Source organism: Vombatus ursinus, unplaced genomic scaffold (assembly GCF_900497805.2).
Source record: "Vombatus ursinus unplaced genomic scaffold, bare-nosed wombat genome assembly UNPS02015411.1, whole genome shotgun sequence".
Lineage (NCBI taxonomy): Eukaryota > Metazoa > Chordata > Mammalia > Diprotodontia > Vombatidae > Vombatus > Vombatus ursinus.
In genome coordinates this window covers 1,907,573-1,929,850 of record NW_020955189.1, presented here as the reverse complement: position 1 = coordinate 1,929,850, position 22,278 = coordinate 1,907,573, and the positions used below count along the sequence as shown (strand labels likewise).

The 22,278-nt window shown below is 47.6% G+C and overlaps 1 protein-coding gene across 1 annotated transcript in view; it reads right to left on the bottom strand.

The window, feature by feature from the left end:
- Positions 1 to 1,500: 1,500 nt before the first annotated feature.
- The window catches only part of YPEL1 (yippee like 1), a 40,854-nt gene continuing 20,076 nt past the window's right edge, over positions 1,501 to 22,278 (bottom strand). The window contains exons 3-5 of the mRNA XM_027847478.1: positions 8,713 to 8,756; positions 4,445 to 4,553; positions 1,501 to 2,297 (exon numbers count right to left, since the gene is read on the bottom strand). Of these exons, the coding sequence (XP_027703279.1) occupies positions 2,208 to 2,297; positions 4,445 to 4,553; positions 8,713 to 8,756 (243 nt within the window). The 3' untranslated portion in view covers positions 1,501 to 2,207. The remainder of the gene's footprint in view (positions 2,298 to 4,444; positions 4,554 to 8,712; positions 8,757 to 22,278) is intronic.

Sequence of the window (22,278 nt, the reverse complement as noted above, 5' to 3'; positions counted from 1 at the left end):
CATCAGCCGTCTGTGCTGCCTCTCTGGAACGGGATCTTTTCCAGGACTGGGAAAGGAAAGGCAAGAAAATGCCAGGATTCATTAGTGTTGATTAGTCATCTCCCCACACCAGTCAATGAACCAAGCTCCAGTGGGTTTCTCAGCTTGTGAGAGGCACTCTAGGCAGCTGCACGGGTCATCTCAAAGCTTCACAACGTGGTGGCAAGAGAATCCAGGTCATTGAGCCCTAAAACAGTTTAATATATTCTGAAGTACAAACAAATGCACTGAAACAAGGCTGCACGGAAAGCCGAGAGCCAGCTTGCCTTGGCTGGTCCTTTGTGGGCCAACATCCCGATACGTTGAGAGCTTTGAAAGGTTTTGCTGGAAATTTTCTTTACATTCAAAATTCAAGCATTTAAGAGGGTGGATGTCTTGGTTGTCTGGCTAGACATCTAAGCTAGCTTGTTGAGCGTGCTCCCACTCAGACCATCCAGTCTGGGAACCATTTGCAGGTCACTAGGCATGGCAGCCAATGACCTTCGTAAGATGTATGACTGGCCTAAAACACTTGGCCCCAAGGTCAAAGGGACCAAGCATCTCTCTCCCAACCTCTGTATCACCAGCTCAGGGGTCAGGGTTGGCACTGATCTGGTGCCATAGAAAGAATCCAGCCTATTAAAGCACAATTTGCCAATGCATTCTTTGCCCCGACTCATCCTGAGCTGTTCAGAATTAATTCTTCCAAACCACTTCCCCTCCCCCTTACTTGCAGTAGATATGCTGCCTGAACCACACACACAGTATTTGCAAAAGGCCCAGAGCTCCCAGATGACTGGGCAAGGCTCTTCCTAAACCAGGCATTTGGAGCCTCCTTCCTTTCCCGGCGTTCAATGAGATCAAATGCTAAAGGCAGGATGAGTCATTGGAGCTGGGAAGGGCCGGCATAGGCTTCCCTGGGATAAGGGCAGCTGCAGCAGCAAAGGCTCCAGACAAAATGTTGTTGTGCAGGTGGCAAAGAGAACAACGGGGGCTTCTGTGGACGTGGTGCCATCTCCCTGCAGAGGGACGGGCCGCTTGAGGATGAACACGGGAGCTGGGAGGTGATGGAGTTTTTCCTTGGAGAGTTTCACTCATCGACTGTGAAGGTGTGCACAGCCTTTCTGAGCCTTGAAAAAGGTGCCTGTGTACATCAATCCAGTTTCAAAGCAATTGGGGAGGAAAGGAGAAGGAGGAGGAGGAGGAGGAGGAGGAGGAGGAGGAAAGGGGGTGATTCCATATTAATTTTATTAGAAAAATGCTTCAGGGGATGATTTATCCAGCAAACCAAACACCCTTTTTATTTAAAATTTTTAAACTATCTTGTAATTTAAACTTTTGAAGAAAATTAAAATGAACAATTCTCAAGTACTTATAAAGGGTTTCCTATCTAGTCTGGCCCCTTTCCTATGTAAAAATAATCATCTTTGTTCAAGTACACCAAGAGTAAAATATTAATGCAGAATTTTGTTTCGTTTTGTGTTTTTTTTTTTCCCTTTGCTTTTTTCAGTGCATTAAACTCTGCCACCAGGGGGAGCCAGCCGGGAATAAGTTAGCACACTGGTGGTTCCCATTAAAGGTACCGCATCAGTATCCAAATGGAAGTGACGTTCCATGGTTTTCCCGGCAAGTATTGGCATGGAGGTGCCCGCTGTGGTTCAGCAGGCAGTGGCTTGAAACAACTTTCGGAAAAAGGCAGATGCTTCCATTAAATCTATCTCCTTGTTAACAGCCCACATAAAATACAACCAACATCCTCTGGATTTTTTTTGGGGGGGGGGAGATGAACAAAAAAAGAAACAAAATGAAGAGTAGGAAGGAGGCGGCGGGAGCGTGGCCGCCTCAGCGGCCCTCCTGAGCACCTTCACTGCCCTGCACTGGGGGCTGGGGTCTCTATCTGTCCCTGTCCTCCTCCCAGAGACTCCTGGCCACTTTCTGCTAGTCTTGGCCAGGGGTGTCCTAGGGACAAGCTCTAACAGCACAAGGTCACAGTAGGAAGTGACCAGGAAAGAGAATCCCCACTTAGTTCATTTGACCAGAGAGGTTTGAAAAAGTCTATTGGAAACCCCAGGTGACAACTGTCGGGCCGTCTTTGTCCACGGCAAGCCTGGGCCCGTCAGAGGTCCTTCGAGCTGGGCTTGTCTGCCTGGCCGAGGCGGGCCGGCGGGCTCCTGCTGCCTGCCCTCCGCTCACTCCCAACCATTGTCCTTGATCATGTGAGCTAACTCGATGATGAACTTTCCCTCCTTGTACTTCTGACTGCTCTCAAAGGCGTGTTCCTGGACAGGAGAAAGGAAGACAGGGAAGGTTGGGGCCACAAGCCATCCACACGTCCACTCTAGCAAGACATGACCACAATACCTGCTCTCTCCACGGCTTTCTCCCTTACACTCAGTTACACTGCAAAAAAGCTTCGGAAGACGAAAGCCTAAGACTACCCCCGACTGACAGAGCAGGAAACTGAGGCTCAGAGATCTAGGAAAGTGTAGCTGTATCGTTGTGCCACTAAGTTGCTCTGTGAGCCCAACTGAGTCTCTCTGGGCCTTGCCTTCCCCCTCCGTTAAAGGAGCCGACCCCAACTTCTCTTCCGACACAGAAGTTCGGCCTCAAGTCCAATGGATGACTCTGCTCCGGACTCTTCTCCTGGATTTTCTCTTCATTTTCCGCCTCCCTTGCAGCTTCCATTTAGGAGTTCTAGAATGTAAGCTCTCAGTGGGCAGGGGCTTGTAGCTGTATCTCCAGTGCTTAGCACAGCACCTGGCACAGAATAAGTGCTTAGTATTTAAATGCTTGTGGCTTGACGGGTAAGAGGCACAGGCAGAAGAAGGCCTGCTTCTGAGCCCCCGCTCTGAGTCTGTCAACAAGCTTCCTACCCAGGCCAGGCCTGTATTAATGCTGAGGATACGAAGAAAGGGGAAAAATTGTCCCTGGCCGCTTCTTAGTGGAAGAGACAACATGGAACGCCCAGGGTATACGAGACAGATACAGAGGAGCTGGAAGGGGAGTTGGGAGGGAAGACATGCACATACACTCTTCTGTACTGCCCTGGTGATGCAAGCTGTGCTTTGATAATCTCTACATAGATTTAAAATTGATTCACATCCCTTCATGATGCTTCCAGATATTTACAATCATTTCACAGGGATAAAACCTAAACTTGTTTCTATTTCAGAGAATTTCGTAGGACAGTTGGAGACTCTTAGATCTTAGAGCTCCTCATGGATTCCTCATTTGACATAGAAGGAATCTGAATCTTGGAGAGGCTAAATGACTAGCCGTCACTCACACAGCCCCGGGGGCAAGGTTGGAAGCCTCCAAGGCTGGAGGTCAGCCTGCTACATCATTCTTGCTTGCTTTGTTTCTCCAGTTAGATGGTAAGCCGCTGGAGGTCAGAGGCCAGGCCTTATACCTCTCTTTATGGATTCTCAGTCTTATCTAATGTCCTGCACATAACAGATTCTCAATCACTGTTTGAGGAAAATTGGGTCACTGCCCTGTGTGTATCTAGCAGCATGCTGAGCCCCAGATACTCTGTAGTGAATAAAGAAGCAAACACCACACCCACCAGTCACCTGAAGCAACGATTTGCGCCTAGGTTTTCCCCTCTTAGGCATGGGGTGTGGGAAGCCATGTCACCCTATCCATGAGCATGAGCTCAGTCTTCTTCCACCTTCTGATGTATGTGGGAGATCCTCAGGCCTTGCAACCTGCCAACTTAGGAAGTCTGTAGGCATCAAGGTGGCACAGTGGATAGAGTACCTGGGCCTGGACTCGGGAAGATCTGAGTTCAAATCTGGCCTCAGACACTTCCTAGCTGTGTGACTCTGGGCAAGTCACTTCACCCTATTTGCCTTGGTTTCCTCATCTGTAAAATGAGCTGGAGAAGGCAATGGCAAACCACTCTAGTATCTTTGCCAAGAAAACCTCAGATGGGGTCACAGAGAATCAGAAACAACTGGAAAACGACTGAACAACAACTTAGTAAATCCCTTCCTCTCTCTGAGCCTCAGCTTTCCTCACCTATAAAATGAAGGCCTTGAACTCAATGAATTCAAAGGTCCAGCCTCGAGCCCTACATGATCCTGGGTATATTTTCTGCCTTTTCGGGAGGCAGCCCTTCAAACACTTTGATATCAATTGACAGCTGAATATTAGTTGTAGCTGTGTGTCTGAAGTGTATGAATATACCCCATAGAGTTTTATTTATTCCCAAAGAAACTGTATCTACAAGTATTTTTTTTCTTTAGCTGATGGGATCTACTTTGCTTTCAGAAATAATATTTTTAAAAAATCATTATATTGATCCATATATTCTTATCTATTACATATACATATACTGCTACATACATGAAATGCTTCATCACAACCTGCCCCAGGGAGCCCCAGAGTCCTTAATAAAACTCATCTCATTCAGGTGATTACTTACATATTTCCAACCCAGAGTGGTTTTACAGTTTTCACAATAGATATCTGCTACGGCATGTAAGCCAGTGAGAAGGACCCTCTCCTCTGCTGGGCCACAGCCCACATTTACCCTGCAGGAAAAGGGAGAAGGCTTATGAGCATCACAGAGTTTTCTGAATAAAACTGACTTTGAAGAAGACAGCATTCAGCAATGGGGATTATGGGATTCAACAGAAGGGGAGATAGTGAGACTCTGAATTACAGACTTGTTTAAATCGCCTCCTGTGTTTAGTTTGATGTCAGAATCAGGCCCGTGTAAAATCCGGTACCCAGAGGCTGGCACGTGGAGGGAGAAGCAGCTGCTAGGAGATGCCACAGACAGAAGGGAGACGGGATTTGTAACGTGGGTGGCCCGGAAAGACCACTGGACCAGGAGGAATCGACTCCTCTGTGGACTTTCTTTGGCCTGTCTGGAAGATGTCTTCCAGCACACCTCGTGGGCAGCGTGGTACCTGGAGCTGGGGGGGGAGGGGGAGCCTGGCACATAGCCCCCATTAAAGAGCGCTTGTTGGCTACCTTATGCTAGCCATGCCCATTTGCTCAGTCTCTTTATCTGCCATCGATTTGAATGATTCTTCATGACCTGCCAGCTCACTGGAACTCTACAAATTCAGTCTTACTCTGCCTGACTGGGTTCTTCTGTCCCTATAAAACGTTTTCCCTTTGGTCTTGGCTTTGGACCAGCTTGGTGTAGGGCCATCATGGTATTCTGGGAAAAATATTTAGTTGTAAACTGCCTTGCTGGGATCTGAGCAAACTCCTCCAGCTTTGGGACCCTCCCCCCAAACTGGGTGGGGGTGGTTTGTGTGACTCAGCTTGTGGGGAGCAAAGCCTTTTGCAACCTCCGACTGCTACACACGGGGCTGCCCCAGTTCTTCACTTTCAAACATGGGCAAACGAAAGTAGAAAGATTTGCACTTGATCACAAACAAGCCCAAATGCCTCAATCTTCGGACAGGTCTGGCTACGTTTCCGACGAGAATTTTCTAAGTGGAATAAGAACACTATGGCAAGGAGGTTCCGGCCCCTCTCCAGCCTCGGGCTCTCCTCTAGGGCCTTCTGGGCATGGGTCCCTCCTTTTAATCCCACTTACAGACCTTGGAAGATGGGGAACTTCCTTCCACCCGAGGGGGGTGTGTCACAGAGAGTGGAAAAATAATAATAGCAACAGCAACAATAACTAACATTTACATAGCACCTACTATGTGCCAGGTCCTGTGCCAGGCACTTTACAAACATTATCTCATTTGATCCTTACAACAACCCTTCTGTTATTATCCGCATTTCACAGATGAAGAAACTGAGACAGAGTGACTTGCCCTGGTGGCATCTAGGAAGTGAGACCAGATCTGGCTGACCCCAGGCCCAGAGCTCTAGCCACTGGACCACTTTGCTGCCAGGGAGGGATCCCCACACATCAACAATTGTCCTCGTCTTTATGGCCGGCAGGGGCTAATTTAGCAGTCAGATCACACGCATGGCCCTGTGGGGTCCTCAGCCTCTCTGTCCAACTGTGGTCGCACCTGGGCCCCCACTTTATGACCTTGTCTCGAGTTTTCACGTGCCTCATCCTGGTCCTCAGCAGGGCACCGAGTCCTGGGGTATAACTGTGCGGCCTGATCTCTGCCCTCCTCCACACTGGGAGGACCAAGATGAAGCCAGAAAAAGGACAACGGTCAAAGTCCAGTCAACTTTATTGACTGGAAGAAGCCTGCTCATGCTTTAGGATTCCAGAGAGGGCCAGACCTCATCAATTCAGATTTTCCCTGAGCTGGAAGGGAGCTCCGGCAGCCTCCTCAGCCCAGGGTCCCCCAGCGACAAGGAGAGGGTCTTGTGAGAATCCAATGAGATAATGTCAAGCACTCTGTAAACCCCAGATCACTATATACTTCATCATCATCGTTGTCATCCTCAGTCTGGGGTGGGGGACACATTTACTATTCTTACTGTCATTTAATAGTTTTGAGCCTCAGTTTCCTCCTCATGCCACCTTCCTCACAGAGCAGTGATCAAATGATCATTAAGTTTTTTACACACAAGAATGCCAATGATTTTTATAGACAGGGACAGCATTTCAGAACTTTTTTTTTTTGTACAGGGAGAAATTGAGGTCCAGATGAGGTGAAATGACTTGTCCCAGGTCACTGGTCTGACCCAATGTTTCCTCATTAGAATTGAGAATTATTTAATACAAGCTTAACCAAGGAGAGGTGTGTGGCTCAGAGGCTCAGTTCCATTACCAAACCTGGGTACCAAGCCATCCCAACCTTGGAATCATTGAACAGCAGAGGTGGGAAGGCCCTTAGAAGGGATCTAATCCAATTGCCTCCTTTTGTAGGTGGGGAAAGTGAGGGCTGAGAAGGGAGACAATTGGTCTCATTTCTAGGGAGTCAGAGACAGTGAAGCCCAGAACAGGGCTCCCGTTCTCTCAATCTTTCCACCCAAGAATGCCTTTGGTTTTTGTTTTTGTTTTTGTTTTTTTTCAGAATAACCTCATTTGCTCAGGTAATGCAACACATGTGCCCCTTTCTCATCTCAAAAACACCTGCCTTTGGGCCTCGGAGACACATTTTGCAGGATGACTGATTCTGAGAATGAATCAAGGGTGTGACCAACAAAGACTGAAAAGACTTGTCATCATTGTCTCAAAAAGTCCCAAAGGTCCTTGTCACTCTGGAAGCATGTGTGTGTCCTAGGAGTCACCGGGCTCTGCCAGGGCCCAGCACAGCCTCTGCTCTCACTCAGTGCAAGCATCCTTCCTGGGCACAGAAAGCACTGGCTTCTGTCTGCTTCAGGAATGATGCTGCCATCGACAGGCCCAAGGGAATCTCCGAATGGGAAGGAGAAAGGGACCCGAGGTCGACCCCACTGAGTCCAATCGCCTCTTTTTATGGAGAAGACCACAGGCTAGCGGAGAAACGTGAACTGCTGATGGTCACACAGCATCTGCCAGAACACAAACGTCTGCTGGGAAAACAGCTAGACTGAAAGGATGATTTTTGTTAAGGTATTTCTTCCATTCTTTTAAACACACAGTTCTTGAATTTCACAGCACTTTTGCCCAAAGAAAGAGGTGAAACAATTTTCAAATCTGGTCTGATATCAGAGCCTAATTCGGACCAGAGAAATTAGAGACACGGAAAAAAGCGAGTGAGATCTGAATTTGTAGCCAATGAATAGCCACCCAGAGGGCCTCATTTCTGAAGCTTGGCCATTAGGTGAGGGACTGTTGGTCCCTGGAGGCCCATGAATAAGTACCAGTTTTAGTAGACTTCATGGCCAAAGACACACCAAGTCAATCTGGTGGTAGGATCCTGCCACTTGCCACTCCTAGATCAGCCCTAGACCGCGTCAGCCAAGACGTGCATTGTGAATCTGACTGATGTTCCAGGCTAGGCTGAACACAAGCTTATATTCCAGGCTTGATCCTAAGACCATGAGCCCCTTAAGGTCCCTCAGTTCAGTGAAGAATATGGACGCTCTCAGGGCTCGGTGATTTTTAAGGCAGATGCAAACCCTCAGCTGAGGGGGGAGCAAAATCCCAGGCCAACTCCAGTGAGAAGAAAATACAAGACTACAACCCCTTGTCGTGGTGTGGGTGAGGATTCTCATATGATGCTCCCTGTCCTTAGGGAGTTTGTCTTAAAAAACGTTAGAGCTTGGTCACTAATCATGTGACCTTCAGCAAGTTCCTTCTTTACCCCTCCCTGAGCCTCAGTTTCCTCCTTAGCTACCCACCTCCCAGGGCAGCTCTGCTCCTCCACCACCTCCTCCTGGCACCAGGCAAGCCTGGAGGCTTGTCCCAGTGACCACAAGCTCTGGCAGGTCCTATAAGCTTTGGAGAGGGGCCCGGGGATGGACTGTGTCCCCCCCACCAGGGGATGAATCCTTTTGGCCCTGGCCACTTCTAAAGGCTCCTTAAACACAGAGGGGTTGGGATCTAACTAGTGAAAGGCATGTGGCACCCGAGGACAGCACAGATCTTTGACGGGATAGACCGGAGGGAAGGTAGATCCCAAACCTTACAAATGGTCACGTTCTCTGGGAAGTTCTAAAATGGAAGGGAAAATCATACAGACCCAGAATTCCCCAGCAGACCTATTTTGTGGCCCATCTTAACTTCTAATAAATTTAAAAACTATCAAATGAATACACAAAACAATTAAGAGATAATCTGACATGGAATCGGAGAAAACTGCTGGCAAAGAAGGATACGCCACAGATACTTACACAGAATTAAAGAGGTAGGCTCGTCCCTGGCTTCCCTGAAAAGACTGCAAAGAAAAAGCCAATACAATCTTTTTAAAAAAAGTGACCAAAAAGTTGTAGAATCAATTTAGAATAGGTGAGTTCTAGGGAAGGGAAGTCTGTTGATTGGTTATTTCCATTACACGAGACTCAGACAAAACCATTTCCAGAAGTGGGCCTGGGCCCTGACCCCCACCGTCCCCCTTCTCCTAACTGCACTCAGCCTCCTTCCTGCAGCTGACGCAGTCCGGCCTGGGCACTTCATGTTTGTTGGATGAATTAAACTTTTGACCCTGAATTTCAGAACTACAGGTGTTCTCTATTTCAGGGAGTGGCTCAAGGTTTAGTTGAGATGCATGGACATATACATATCAATATACATATTTTAAAAATATATACAGATATGTATATACTAAAAAACTAAAACCAAACTGACAAGAAACAGCGTGGTGACACAGCTAGAAGGCTCACCTCTGAGCCTCCTGGCTGACCCTGGACAGCGCCCTTCGCTCAGGGCCCCAGGCCAGTCTTTGAGACTACTGGCTACAGAGGAATTGCTGTCCAGCAATCAGCAGAGGGAGTTCCCATACCAGAAGTTCCTTATGCTAATGGAATCACAACTCTGGATTAGAAAATGGATTGGGGCTAGAGGCATCCAATCTACCATCCACACCTCCCTCCTTCCTCCCCCTCCTCCACACGTCTGATAACTTTTCACAAACCCCTCTGGCATCGCCAGCCACAGAGCCTGTGGGGCAGGCTTTTCACAATGGGCTCACGGAGCTGGGTCAGAAGTTCTCATTCAGAGGACAGAGTACCAGGCCTGGGAATCCCCAGTCTGGACAGCACACGGCCATTAGCTACAAGTCTCCTGGGATTTCAAGCCTTGGGGGGGCTTCCTGGGGGCTTGAGGCTTGATCTTGATGTACCAAAGGCAGCTGTGGGGGAGTCCCAAGTGCTCTCTGCTCTGCTGCTAGGACACGAGATCGAGCAGGGACCTTTGCCACTTGATAGCTATGGGACCTTGGGGAAGTCCATTTACTGAGCTAAAAGGTAGGTCCCTTCAGCTATAAAATGGGGGTAAGAATCCTTAGACTGCCCCTACTTGACAGGATCAAATGAAAGAATGAATGCCCATGGACTCTGAAAGTGAATCCTCTGATTCTGTTTTATGGGGTTTTGATGGCACCTGGGGTAAAGGTCTTTAGCACTAGGGGGTGCTTAATGCCAGGAACTCGGTACCCACATTTGGGGTTTCCCAAGTGCTTCTGTTCATTCAATAATGAATAATCGCAGGAAGTTGTCAGAGACTATGAAGCTATCTTCACTCCCTAAAGCAAAAACCACCATTTTAACGGAATGGAATGGTTTTTAACTCTACACACACACACACACACACACACACACACACACACACACACTCGGGCAGGCAACTGCTTCACCTTCTGGGGGGCTCTGTGGCCGAATCAGTTTTCAAACCTCATTCAGAAATTACGTTATTCTTCATCAGCTCTAAGCATCCTCTTCCTTTGGAGGAGAGCCCATAAATGAGGCGCCGCTCCCAGGGGCCACTTCTCATCCCCATTGTGGCCCCGGCTCCTGGATTTGCGGCTTCCTTCCAAGTGGGGTGCCAGAGCAGCAGAACTAGGCACCAAGATGTTGGGAAAGGGAGCCTTTCCTCTTAACGATAGGAATCTCTGAATCACTGAGGATTTGCACTATCACAAGCACTTGGCATCTTTCCTAGACTAATATGGGAGGTGCCTGGGGCACGGAGAGTGATTTGCCCAGGACCACACAACCCTTATGTGAGAGGAATGACTCGAATCCAGATCTCCCTGAGTCAGGTCGACCCTCTATCGTCCACCCCACGCTAGTTCTTTATATAGGTCAGGAGCAACGGAGGCACAGAGCAGCTCTTGTGCCATATGACCCATCCACTCCCAATTCTGCCTCTGTCTGTTAACAACACCAGATGTGAACCTCCTCCAAACCTGTTATGGCCCCATTTCATCCATTTTGCTCGATCACTGTTGAAGCTCTTTTTGCCATCTTTTAATGATAATAATATTACATAGCGCTTACAGTACCAGACACTTTGCTAAATGCTTTACAAATAATATCTCGTTTGATCCTCACAACAACCCTGGGAGGTAGGGGCTGTTATTATCCCCAGTTTACAGATAAGCAAACAAAGGTGAAGTGACTTCCTCACCTAATCAAGTCCCACAGCTACTGTCTGAGGCCAGATGTGAACTCAGACCTTCGTGACCCAGCACAAGATCCACATCCCTGCCCAGCCCAGGTGGTTCATTTTCTAGGACCTGACGTGACCTCAGGCAGGTCCCATCCCCTCTCCTCTTCTCTAAGATGAGAGGGTTTCCACTAGATGATCTCTCTCTGAAGCCCCTTCCTGGCGTACATCTGTAATCCTACGAAGAGGCAACCTGCTATCTGTGCAACATCCACCTTCTTCAAGTTTCAGCGTTACATTTTACCTTCTGGGTCCACCTCACCTAGTCTTGCATGGACTTAGAGACTTAAAGCAATTAAAAAGTAGGTTTCACCTCTGGAAAAATGAAGACTGAAGGTTCTCCCCATAGGCTCTGGATTATGGGAACTCCCCTCTGCAACCATGTTCTGCTCTAGAAAGTGCCAAGAGAGAGTGTGATGTATGTGATGTATACAGTAACAACAACACTGTAAAGGAAAACAATTCTTCAAAGTCTTAATAGCTCTCGTCAATGCAATACAAACACCATTCTAAAGGACCAGTGAGGAAGCCCACCAGTCATCGCCTCAGCGTGGGATGACAGACTCAGGGTGCAGAATGAGTCTTTGTTCGAGTGTGCTGATAGGATTTTTCTTGTCTTTTTCCATGGGAAGGATAGAAGGGGAAGAGAGAATAACGATTGATAGTGTTGCAAACAACAGAAACAGAAGCAGAAACCGAGACAGAGGGTCACTGAAACGTCTAAACAAATCCTCAGATGAAAAGTTCAGAAAGAGACAGATAGCCCCGGGACGGCTTGGAAAAGCGAGCTGCATGTCACAGAGACATCCTCTTTCTTTGTTCTGCTCTGCACACAGAAAATACTCATTTTGGGGAGCGTCCGTTAAGTTCAGAAAGGATCCTTTAAAAAAAGACCGTATACCCGGACTCAGAGAAGCTGCAAACAGACGTCAGAAATTTAACCATCGACGAGCACATGATGGGGGCCAAGATCTGCACGAGCGGAGAAGGGCCACAGGGATCAAAGGTCTCCAGAAGCTTCTGAAATACTAAAGAGGAAAACAATGTCCATGGAGCTTAGAATGCCCCAGGCTCCCGCCCTGCCGGTTTAGTGTTTCTGTGCCTCTGTTTGCCACGTCTTTGCCCAGATCGTCCCCATTTCCTGGAGCGTGGTTCCCTTTCCTCTCACGATCCAAGTCATAGTCACCATTCAAAGCCCACCTTAAATCTCACCCCTTCCATGAAGTCCACAGTGACTTCTCCTTCTTTTCAAATTAAATTTTATTTTTTTCAACCATCAAAAATCCACCTTCTTTCTCACTCCCTCACCCCCAATTGAGGAAGAAAAACAAAACTTCCATTACAAATACAGTCAAGCAAAACAAAGTCCTGCATTGGCCATATCCAAAAGATAAAATGTCTCAATCTTCACTCTGATCTGACCCTTTTTGTCAGGATGTGGACAAATATGTTTCATTATGCCAATTGGAATTCCTGAGTCTTTCAAAGTTGTTTTTATGATATTGTCACTGTATAAATTGTTCTCCTGGTCTTGTTAACTTTGCTCTGTATCAGTTCATACGAGTCTTTCCAGGTTTTTCTGAAACCACCCCCTTCACTTCTTATAGCACAATAGTATTCTGTCACATTCATGCACCACAACTTGTTCAGGCATGCTCCAATTGTTGGGCACCCCTTTGGTTTCCAATTCTTTGCCAGTGCAAAAAAAGATTTGCTATATTTTTGGACATCCTTATTCAGAGTTTGTTTGCTTAGGACCAATTAATCCTTAACATGCCCTCCCCTCATATTCCCTCTTCTTCCCTTTTGAGTCAAATCTGTATTTCTGTAGCCAACTAGTACAGTTAAAGGGTCAGTCCTCCCCCCAACACTTTCCCCCTCGTTTGCATAGTCTTCTACTTATGCATCCCAATTATGTGAGATAATTTTCTCTAATCTTCCTCTCCCTTTCTTCACCTAGTATATTCCTCTTCCCCTCCTTTCCCATTCTTCTTTTAAGATAATCAAAAAATAACAGAAACATTTCCAGGCTTTCTGTCTAGATTCCTTCTAAGGCTCCTGATGATGGCAAGGTTCAGAGAAGATCATGTGTCATCTCCCCATATTAGGAGGAGGTAAACAATTTATCCTTTAGTCCTTTATGATTGTTCATTCACGTATACCTTTTTATATTTTTCTTGACTCGTGTATTTGCACTTCAAAGTTTCTACACAGCTCTGGTCTTTTCATCAGGAAGTCATCTGTTTCATTAAAGGTCCATTTCCCCCTCTATGCTGAGTTTTGCTGTATTCTTGGTTGTAAGCCTGTAGATTTCTGGAATATCATATTACAAGCTCTCCACTCCTCCACAGCGGTGGCTGCTAAGTCACATGTAATTGACTGTGGCTCCTCAGTGCTTGAATTCTTTCCTTTTTTCCCTAGGTATAGTTTTTATTTCGTAATCATAAACTTAACTCTTCAATCTAGCCAGACTTTCAGAAGGAAGACAGAAATGAAATCCAAAAAACTGTAGCAAGTGAGTGCACAAAGATTATGAGAACAGACAGGATTTGGGGGTGCCCCCCCTACAAGCTACACAGGAATGGTTTGGTGGTTAAGACAAAAAACCAGAATAAAACAAGGCCAAAAAAAACACCTTATGGGAGTTGTCTAGTCATCACTAGTGATGTTGATGTGGACTTGCTATGCTTGCTATGTGTTCCATGGCTTCCGTGATATTTATGCTTTCTTTCACCTTGTCAAAGACCAAGTGCCTGCCATCCAACCCGTCAGTTTTAGCAGTTAAGAGGAAAAACTGAGAGCCCGACTGAGAGCTGGGCCCAACACTGACCATGGATGATATGGCAGGACCAGCGTGCTTCAGAATGAAGTTCTCAGAAGGAAATTCCTCCTTGTAGATGGCATGTGAAGTCACCTCTCTGGCACAAGGCCAGGAATGGTTTTGTAGATCTCCTGTAAAATCAAATTCCCTCTCTCTAGTGCTCAAAGCATGAGTTTTCTGCTTTTCTGTCTTTGGAAAGTGACTTGTGTTAGGAGCTAGTTTTTACCTGTTAAAGCACACACTAGGGCTAGCCATTGCCTCTGATGGCCGAGCTGGCAGGCTAGGCAGCAGCACAGGAATCATCACGGGCATCAATGTCTGGTAGACTGAGTGAAGCCAAGGGCCCCTGTTGCTGGTGTCTACATAGCCTTCAATTCATTCTTTCTGGCTGTTTGCCATATTTTAACTTTATATCATACATCTGGAAACTCTATATTTTGGCTATGACATTCCTGAGAGTTTTCATTTTGTGGTTTATTTTAAGAGATAACCAATGATTCTTTCTATTTTCTCTGAGAGTTCTAAGAGCTCTGGGAAGTTTTCTTCTACAATTTCTTTAAATAATATATCTATGCTCTTTTTTATTATTACTGCTTTCAAGTAGTCTAACGATTCTGAAACGATCTCTCAATCTGTTTTCTGAGTTATTTTTTGCTATGAGATACCTTACATTTTCTTCGGTTTTTTGGTTTTTCAGTCTTTTGACATTGCTATTTCTTCTTGTCGAATGGAGTCATTAGCTTCCCCTTGGCCCATTCTAACTTTCAAAGATTTTATTGCTTGAGCCCTTAAGGTTTTGTACCTCCTGCTTTGGCCTAACCCTCACAATTCCCTTCTCAATTCTGTCTTCCTTAGCTCTCATTTCATTTCCCCCCTATAACACTCTGTTCGTTTACAAAAACATTTTAAGCTCTTAAAAAATAAACTCTCGCTTCATCTTTTCCAGGAATTCTAGTTGAATGTGTGTTCAAGCTGTGTTTTTGAAACTCGTAGATACACTGGAGTTTTCTTCTTGTTTTGTGTCTTAAGCATTCCTGTCACCACAAAAGCTCTTTAGGGTGTGCTCCATTTTGCTTATCCTTCCTACTTTTTTATTTTGGACTCGATGTTAGGGTCAGGTTCTGTGCACTACGGAGAACGTGCTGCTGCCTTCTTGGGGTACTGAGTGTTGTGTTACTCCAGGATCTCAGGGATAGCACAGCTGGGGATCTGTAAGCTTTCAGTGTTCCCCAAGTGTTATGATTCATGGCAAAGTCTAATTGCTAGACCCCTTGTCTAAATTCTACAAGCTCGCGACTTGGGTTTGTGCCTGAGCAACACGCCTGTCGGGCTTGCTCCATTTAGAATTTCAGGAGACAGTCACTAACAGACAGCTGGAAAGTCCTGCTGGTTTAGGGACAGACCTGTAGATTTCCCTTTGGAAATTTAGGATTCCTGCCAAGGTTATCCCTCTGTAGGTTCTAGATTGAGCTTTAGACAGATCTGAGACCCCACCCCCTTCAGTCTGAGCCACATAGCTGCTTGCTTCTGCTCTTGTTCCTGGCTCAATACACAGCCTAGAAGCCTACAACTACTCCTCACCCTGGATGGCACAGATCTCTTCCTCGGTCTGCCCTAGATCTATGTCCCGGAACGGGGTAGTGAGCAGTGGAGCTGCCCGCTGACATTGTTCTTGAACCCTATCCAAGTTGAGGCCCCTCTGTGCTGGATCTGGGACCTCCTCTTGACGTGGCACACACCCAGTGCTCCACGCTGCCTGCTCTTAGCTAGATCCCCTCCTTGATGTCCTTAGACATGCTTCCCTACATTGAAGTAGGCTGAAAAAATGACTTTTTCTTGGATTTCCCAATCGGGATTCAGTTTGATGTGTTCTCCAGATCTGGGGGTGTGTGTGTGTGTGTGTGTGTGTGTGTGTGTGTGTGTGTGTGATTCCACCATCTCTGCTCTACTTTCTTCCTTTTAACATCTGCTACCCTAATCTTCTCTATCAGTTATTCGGTATTCAGCATACGCTGCCTTGTATGATTAAACAAATGGTCAGTCCCTTGAAACAGCCCCATCTTACCGCAGCCCTGGCTCAGTGCACACTGGGCTTCTCTGTCATCCTTCTGTCCATCTCTGAGTAAAGAGAAGCTCACCGAGTCAGGCCTCCCAAAGCCCTCACACAGGCTCCAGCTCCCTTCCTGCCCCTGCAGGAGTAATGTTGGGATTACAGTTGGAGCTGGAATTTAGAAATGAGAAGAAATGGCTCCCGGCTTTATGAGTGCTGTGGGAAGAATGTCAGCCCACGGTGCTCTGAGCCTCACTTTTCCCATCCGCTGAATGGGGACACAGAGTCTCTGGCACCTTACCCACAAGCTGGGCTTGTGTGTGAGGCCTCCACTTTGCGCTCCTGAAGGCACTGTGTGCCTTTGAGTGGCTGGGGGCAGAAGCAGGTCTGCCCAGCAGAGATGCTCTCAGGAGGTCTGGCCCGTGGAAATGGATCCCAGTTATCATCAGAAAAAAACTTCCCATTGGACGTTAATCTGGATGGTCTTCTAATCACAAACATTAAGAATTATAAAGTTCTGTGTTACTAAGAAAGAGCAGGGTGTCAACAGTAAGTATCGTATCCTTGAAGCCTAGCAAACGCCCTTACCCAAAGAACACTGCTTAGACACAGGCCTCCCCCGGGCATCACTCCCATCACAGCCCCTCACATGGCTCCCTTAGCCAGTGAGGTTCAAACTCCTTGGCCAGCATTTAAGGCCCTGCCTAGCTGGCACCAGTCAGTCTTACCTCCTACCACTCCCCACAACATACACCAAGCCTGCTATGCAGCCTGGCATCGCTGACACTTCCCACATCTTTCCTATACTTGGACAGGCCTTTCTCTTTCCTTTCAAATCTCTTCCCGTTGCTGTCCTTCCATCCTTCAAGGCATAAACCAGATGCTTCATTGTGCCTTCCTCTTCCCCGCCTCCCCGCCGAGAGTCTGGAATTCTTCATGAATTCTCCAGCACTGGAGGTCTTCAAGCAGCAGCCTGATGATGGCCAGCATGGGAAGATTAGGAAGAACTGCTAGACAGGATTCACTGACTGCATGTGAATCACCAGAGATCTCCTCACTCTGAGAGTCCATGATTACTGGTGATGGAACGAGCAGGTGAGTGGAGTGCTGCAGACACAGGTTACCTGGATTTTAGCAAAGTCTCTGAAAGTACATCTCATCCCATTCTCGTGCAGAACGGGGAGCAAGCTGGATTAGATAATAAAATTCAGGTTCAGAAGAGGCTGGCTGGCTGGACTCAAAGAGGAGCTTTAGGTCATTGTTAGCAATGACTTGGAGAAGGCATAGACAGCTCATGTGCTCATCAAATGTACAAATGGCAAGAAGCTGGAAGGGACAGTAGCTAGCCCCTAGATGAGAGAATCATTGACGGGAGACAACATCAAGCTGAATCTAATAATAGGAAAAGGCAACACTTGTTCTGAAGAAGATCTGGGGTTCGCAGTGGACTAACAGCTCATGATGAGCTGGGCAACAGTGGGATTTAGTCACCCACAAACCCAATGCCATTCTGGACTGCACTCAGTTCCACTGTATTCCATCCTCATCAGACTTTACATGGAGCACTGCTGAAGGGGGAGGGAAGAGAATAAGCATCCATCTAGTGCCTACTGTGTTCGGGGCATTACACCAAGTGCTTGTTACAATACCATCTTATTTGATCTGTGTTGAGCTCTGGGTGGCAGAAAGACCCTGAGAAGCCGGAGCATTCAGAGAAAGGTAACCAGGATGCCAAGAGAGCCCACGTCATCTGTGGCTTGGCTGAAAGAATTGAGTATTTAGACCAGAGATGGACCGGGGCGGGGTGGGGGGTGGGTGGGTGGGGCATGATGACTGGCTTCAAGTCTTTGAAGAGCTGTCAGGAACAGAAACAGGAGCAGTCGGGGAGGGGTATTGTCAAGGGACCAATGGAGGTTAAAATATCAGGATGGTTTCCTAGGAAGGTCTTTCAGTCGAGGTGGCAGGACCACTTGTCGGGGGGTTGTGGTGAACTGGAGAAGATGGTGGCTGAGGCCCCTTCCAACCTGTGATGATATGATCCTCAGAGCCTCTTCCTTTCAACAGGCACCCCGGGCTCTCTGCCCGTGCCGCCACCCACCCCGCAGAACTTCCCAGAGAGACTCCGGCATGCTCCTCTTGTGTGCTGTCTCGAGGCCCATCAGGCCCTTGAGCAGGCTTTGTCCTGGGATCCTTCCACGCCAGACACCCGACAACATCCACGCCTCCAGGGTCGTATTCAACTTGTGTGTCTGAAAAAATCCACCTCCTGGTGGCAAATCATCCTGAGAGGAGGCCCTCCATACTTAAATCAGTCAATTCTTGGAAATCAGGCATGCAGTCCACCATTGGTCCCAGCTTTGAAGGCTGAATATTTAAGGCATTTGGCCTGACCTGAACCAAGGGAATTGCCAATCCAAGCCTGGTGTCCCAGGTAAGCCATCCTTCTGAATCCAGGATGTGCGTGGGGTGGGCATCATTCTTGACTTGGCCTTTCTTGGATGGGAAGTGGGAGTGACCAGTGATGGGTTCTTCCTCCCTCTAGGGGTCCAGGAAGATCCATGGTCCCCATTAGACAGTAAGAGGTAGAGCCAGTTCAAAATCTCCCTGGGAAAGCCAACCTAAGGTCTTCTGAGCCCTGGTGGACTTCAAACACAACCCAAACCCCCCACTTCCACGACTCCAAATCCTTGGCATGGATTACAAAGTAACTGGCCATCTGAAATCAAGGACAAGCCTATGTTGGTCTCCTCTAGGATTCATGAGGCCTGGATTCTCATACTCTCAGCCACTCACACCTTGCTCTGTGACTCTAGACAAGTCGTGCCCCACCCCCACTCCGCTGCCTTCTGAGGCAGAATTAATCTCTTCCTGTCTAAAATAAAGAGGCTGAGGATTCCTGGGATGGAGATGAATCATACTCCCCATCTCCGGACACAGAGCTGGTCAACCCATTCATCAGCAAGTAACTCTTAAGCACCTCAGGGAAAGGAAAGGGGCAGCCACTCGCTGCAGAAGGAAACCCACGTTTTCGGACAGAATCATGGGGAATCTACTTGGCTTCACTCTGCTCATTTGCTCTTCCCTTCTTTTTTCCAACAGGGGATGGGTGGAATAGTGAGGGGGGAGGGGGAAAAGGAAGCAAAAACAAAAGAAAAGACGATCACTTGGGCATCTTTTTAAAGATGCTCAGGAGAGAACAACGGAAGGCAGGCCAGAAAGAAGCACAGACAAACAGGACAGCTTTGAAAGCTACAGGCTGAATTTATTGTATACTTAAAAAGAAAAGCAAGTGGCACATAATGAGATCTGCAGTTTCCTGTACAATCCTGTTTCTGTTCTATTGTATATATGGAAATGACCACTTTATTTTGGTAGTTAAGCTCAGAATAAAAATAAATATATTTTAAAAATAAAATGAGATTGGATTGGATGATCTTCCAGGTCTAAGGAATCTCTTGAACAACGTATCTGGTCATCTTACTTAACAAGTCTGATAAGGAAAGGATAGAGCTAAAAGATACAGGGTGGTGAGGTCAACAACACAATGGGTGTTAGCCTTGGGGCCCCGAGACATCGGGGGCTGGACGCCAGGTCTGAAGGGCTCAGTTGGTGAGACTCTGGGGGCCAGCAACCAACTCAGAACCTCAGACTCCTCATCTCTGAAATGGGAACACCAGTCTTTGCACTACCTACCTCCTAGGGTAAACATTGAGAAAGCACTTTGTAGAGAAGCACATTTACCCCTCAGTGGCTTGCTCTGCCACTTGTGGCTTGTCCCTCTGGGAGAGGGACGAGGGAGCAGCACTGGCAGTGCTTGAGGAGGGGAGGGGGCAGGTGGGATTCGGAACACAAATCCCTGGCTCTCAACTTTGGCCTGCATACAGTTGGGATGGGCAGAAAGGCAACGCTGGCAAAGTCAACCCATTGTAGCTGGGAAGCTCAGAGTCTGGCGCCTTCATTTTACAGAGTAGGCCAGTAAAGAAGGCACCAACTTTCTGGAGCTGCACCTTACACACAGCAGGCATTTCAGTGGTTACTGAACTGACCTGCTCAAGGTTACAAAGCTACCAAGTGGCAAAGCCAGGATTCAAACCTAAGCTCAGTCTGATTTCAAGGTCAGTGAACAGGAGAAAAGAACCCCCCAGAGGGCAATGAGGCTGGAGAAACCCGGGTCCTCAGAGTGGCTCAGTCAGGAGGTCTTTCGGGGTGGAGGGGGCAGAGTGCACCACAGATCTGGCGAGCTCAGAGAAGAGGCTGCACATCTCCAGCCTGGAGAAGCTCAGCTCAGAGGGGCTCCGGGGCCATCTGCCCAACTGCCACCTCAATAGGAAGCCTTCTTCCCTGTGGCTAGGAAGCTGCCGGGTGGTGATGGGGAACTGACCTCTCCCCTCCCCAGAAGATAATTTCCTTTTGCTAGCTTTATCACACAAGCCCAGACTTGCTAGGAACCTCAGCAAGCATGCTGCTTGCTAGTCCAAGCCGCACACAAATAGGAGTGCTCCAGCCTGTCTGCTGCGCTTCGAGGAGGTGGGGAGATGGGAGCCCCATCCACCCTGGGACATCGGCCTGACTGGGCTCCATCGCTCATGGTTCTGCACTCATTGTTGGGAAGCTTTCTCTTACAGCTAACCAAAATCGACCTCCCGCTAACTTCCTCCCGATGCTGCCTTTCTGGGTCACGAAGAGCCCATCTCAAGCTTCTGCTTCATGACTGGATGTACTTCACACACTAGAGAACAAACAAGCTCAAGCAGGCCTTCTCTTCTTCTGCCCTTGGGAGAGTGGCTAGGGAATGCTGTGTGGTGTGACCTTGGACAAGTCACTCCTCCTTCTTTCTGGGGAGCTTAATTTCCTCCTCTCAAAATGACAGGGAGTGATGACAAAGGGCAAGTGCTTAACGAGGACTCACATTTTGGATTAGAACCAAAATGTCGCCCTTGAACGACAATTGGCCCCCTAGTTCTGAGTAACGTTCCATCCGTGAAAAGAAGGTGGTCGTCGAAGGGCCTGGCATGCAGGAGGCACTTACTAAATGCTGGTTGATAACTATCGAGTGCCCAGTTTGACTATGACCTCTGATACCCTTCTAGCTCTGAGCCTGCAGAAAGTCTCTGAATGTGTGAGAGTGGAACATGGGAGCCAGGGGGTTCTGATGCCCCCTGCTGTGTGACCCTGGGCAAGGTGCTGGGCCTCTCTGGACCCAACATCTAGAATGTGTTGATTTGTTTGTCTGCACATACAACGGCCTCTGCACTGGCCCCACATCCCACAGTGCGGTTGTGGGGACAGCACTGTCAGCCGGAACAGGAGCTCCTGGTATTATTAGAATGCAAAGCCTGATAGCTAACATTATTAGGTAATTACATGGCATCATAAGGTCCTGAAATCAGCTTTAAGTCATTTTGAAAAAATCAGTTATAGAATCATAGTCCTACCCTGATTACCCAAGTAAATGAAATTCAGTATGAAAACTGCAGTGTCCCCGGTCCAATGTCAGGCAACTGTTACCCTAAGTACTTCTCACAACGACACGACATTAAGTCTAGTTTTAAAATAGAACAAGAAACTAGAAGCTCTGTAAGCAGGGCCAGCAGCCCAAGATAAAAAGGAACTCTGACTTTGTTCAGATTGAGGAAACACGAGAGGGTGGGGTGCAACTCACTTGATTGTGTCTGTAACACAATTAAAATTCCTATTTTACAGCAAGGGATTCTGCACTGAGCTACTTGCACGACCTTTTCCTACTATTCTTGGATAACAAAGGCCACGTCTACACAATGCTCCAAGCTCCAGGGTTTGAATGACTAGATTGGCTACACTGCCCAACCATTTTGGCACCATGCAGATGCAAAGTAATAAATCCCAATATTGATAACATGAGGATATATATCATCTTCTTAGCGGAAGAACTGAGCTAGCTCATGGCCACCAGTTACAGTAATGAAAACCATGGCACTGCATTCATGTACTGCTGGAACGTTCCAGGAGCCAGGGGATGGGAGACTAAAGAGGGGAGATCCTGTGGAACTCCTGGGTGTATGTTCTGAGCCTGCTTAATGAAGGTGGGCTGAACCATCATTGAGCAAATGAGTGCTAGTGGCCAACAGCTGAGCAGGGCTGATGGGAGGAGGAAGCAGCTACCCCAGGGCCCGAGAGGAAAGGCCAAAGGTCATTTGCTGGCCCCAGAGAATCTCAGAGACCACGTAGTCCAAGCCATTCCCTGACTCAGGCCTTCCTCTCCAACAAACTCTGCGTAATGACTTGCAGAGATGAGCACCATCTCCCGAAGTGGCCCACCTCACTTGGAGACATCTCTCTTCGGCAGGAAGTGTTTGTTTCTTACAAAATCCAAATCTGCTTTTTCACCACTTCCACTCACTAGGGCCAAACTAAACAAGCTAATCCTTCATGGTAGCCCTCCAC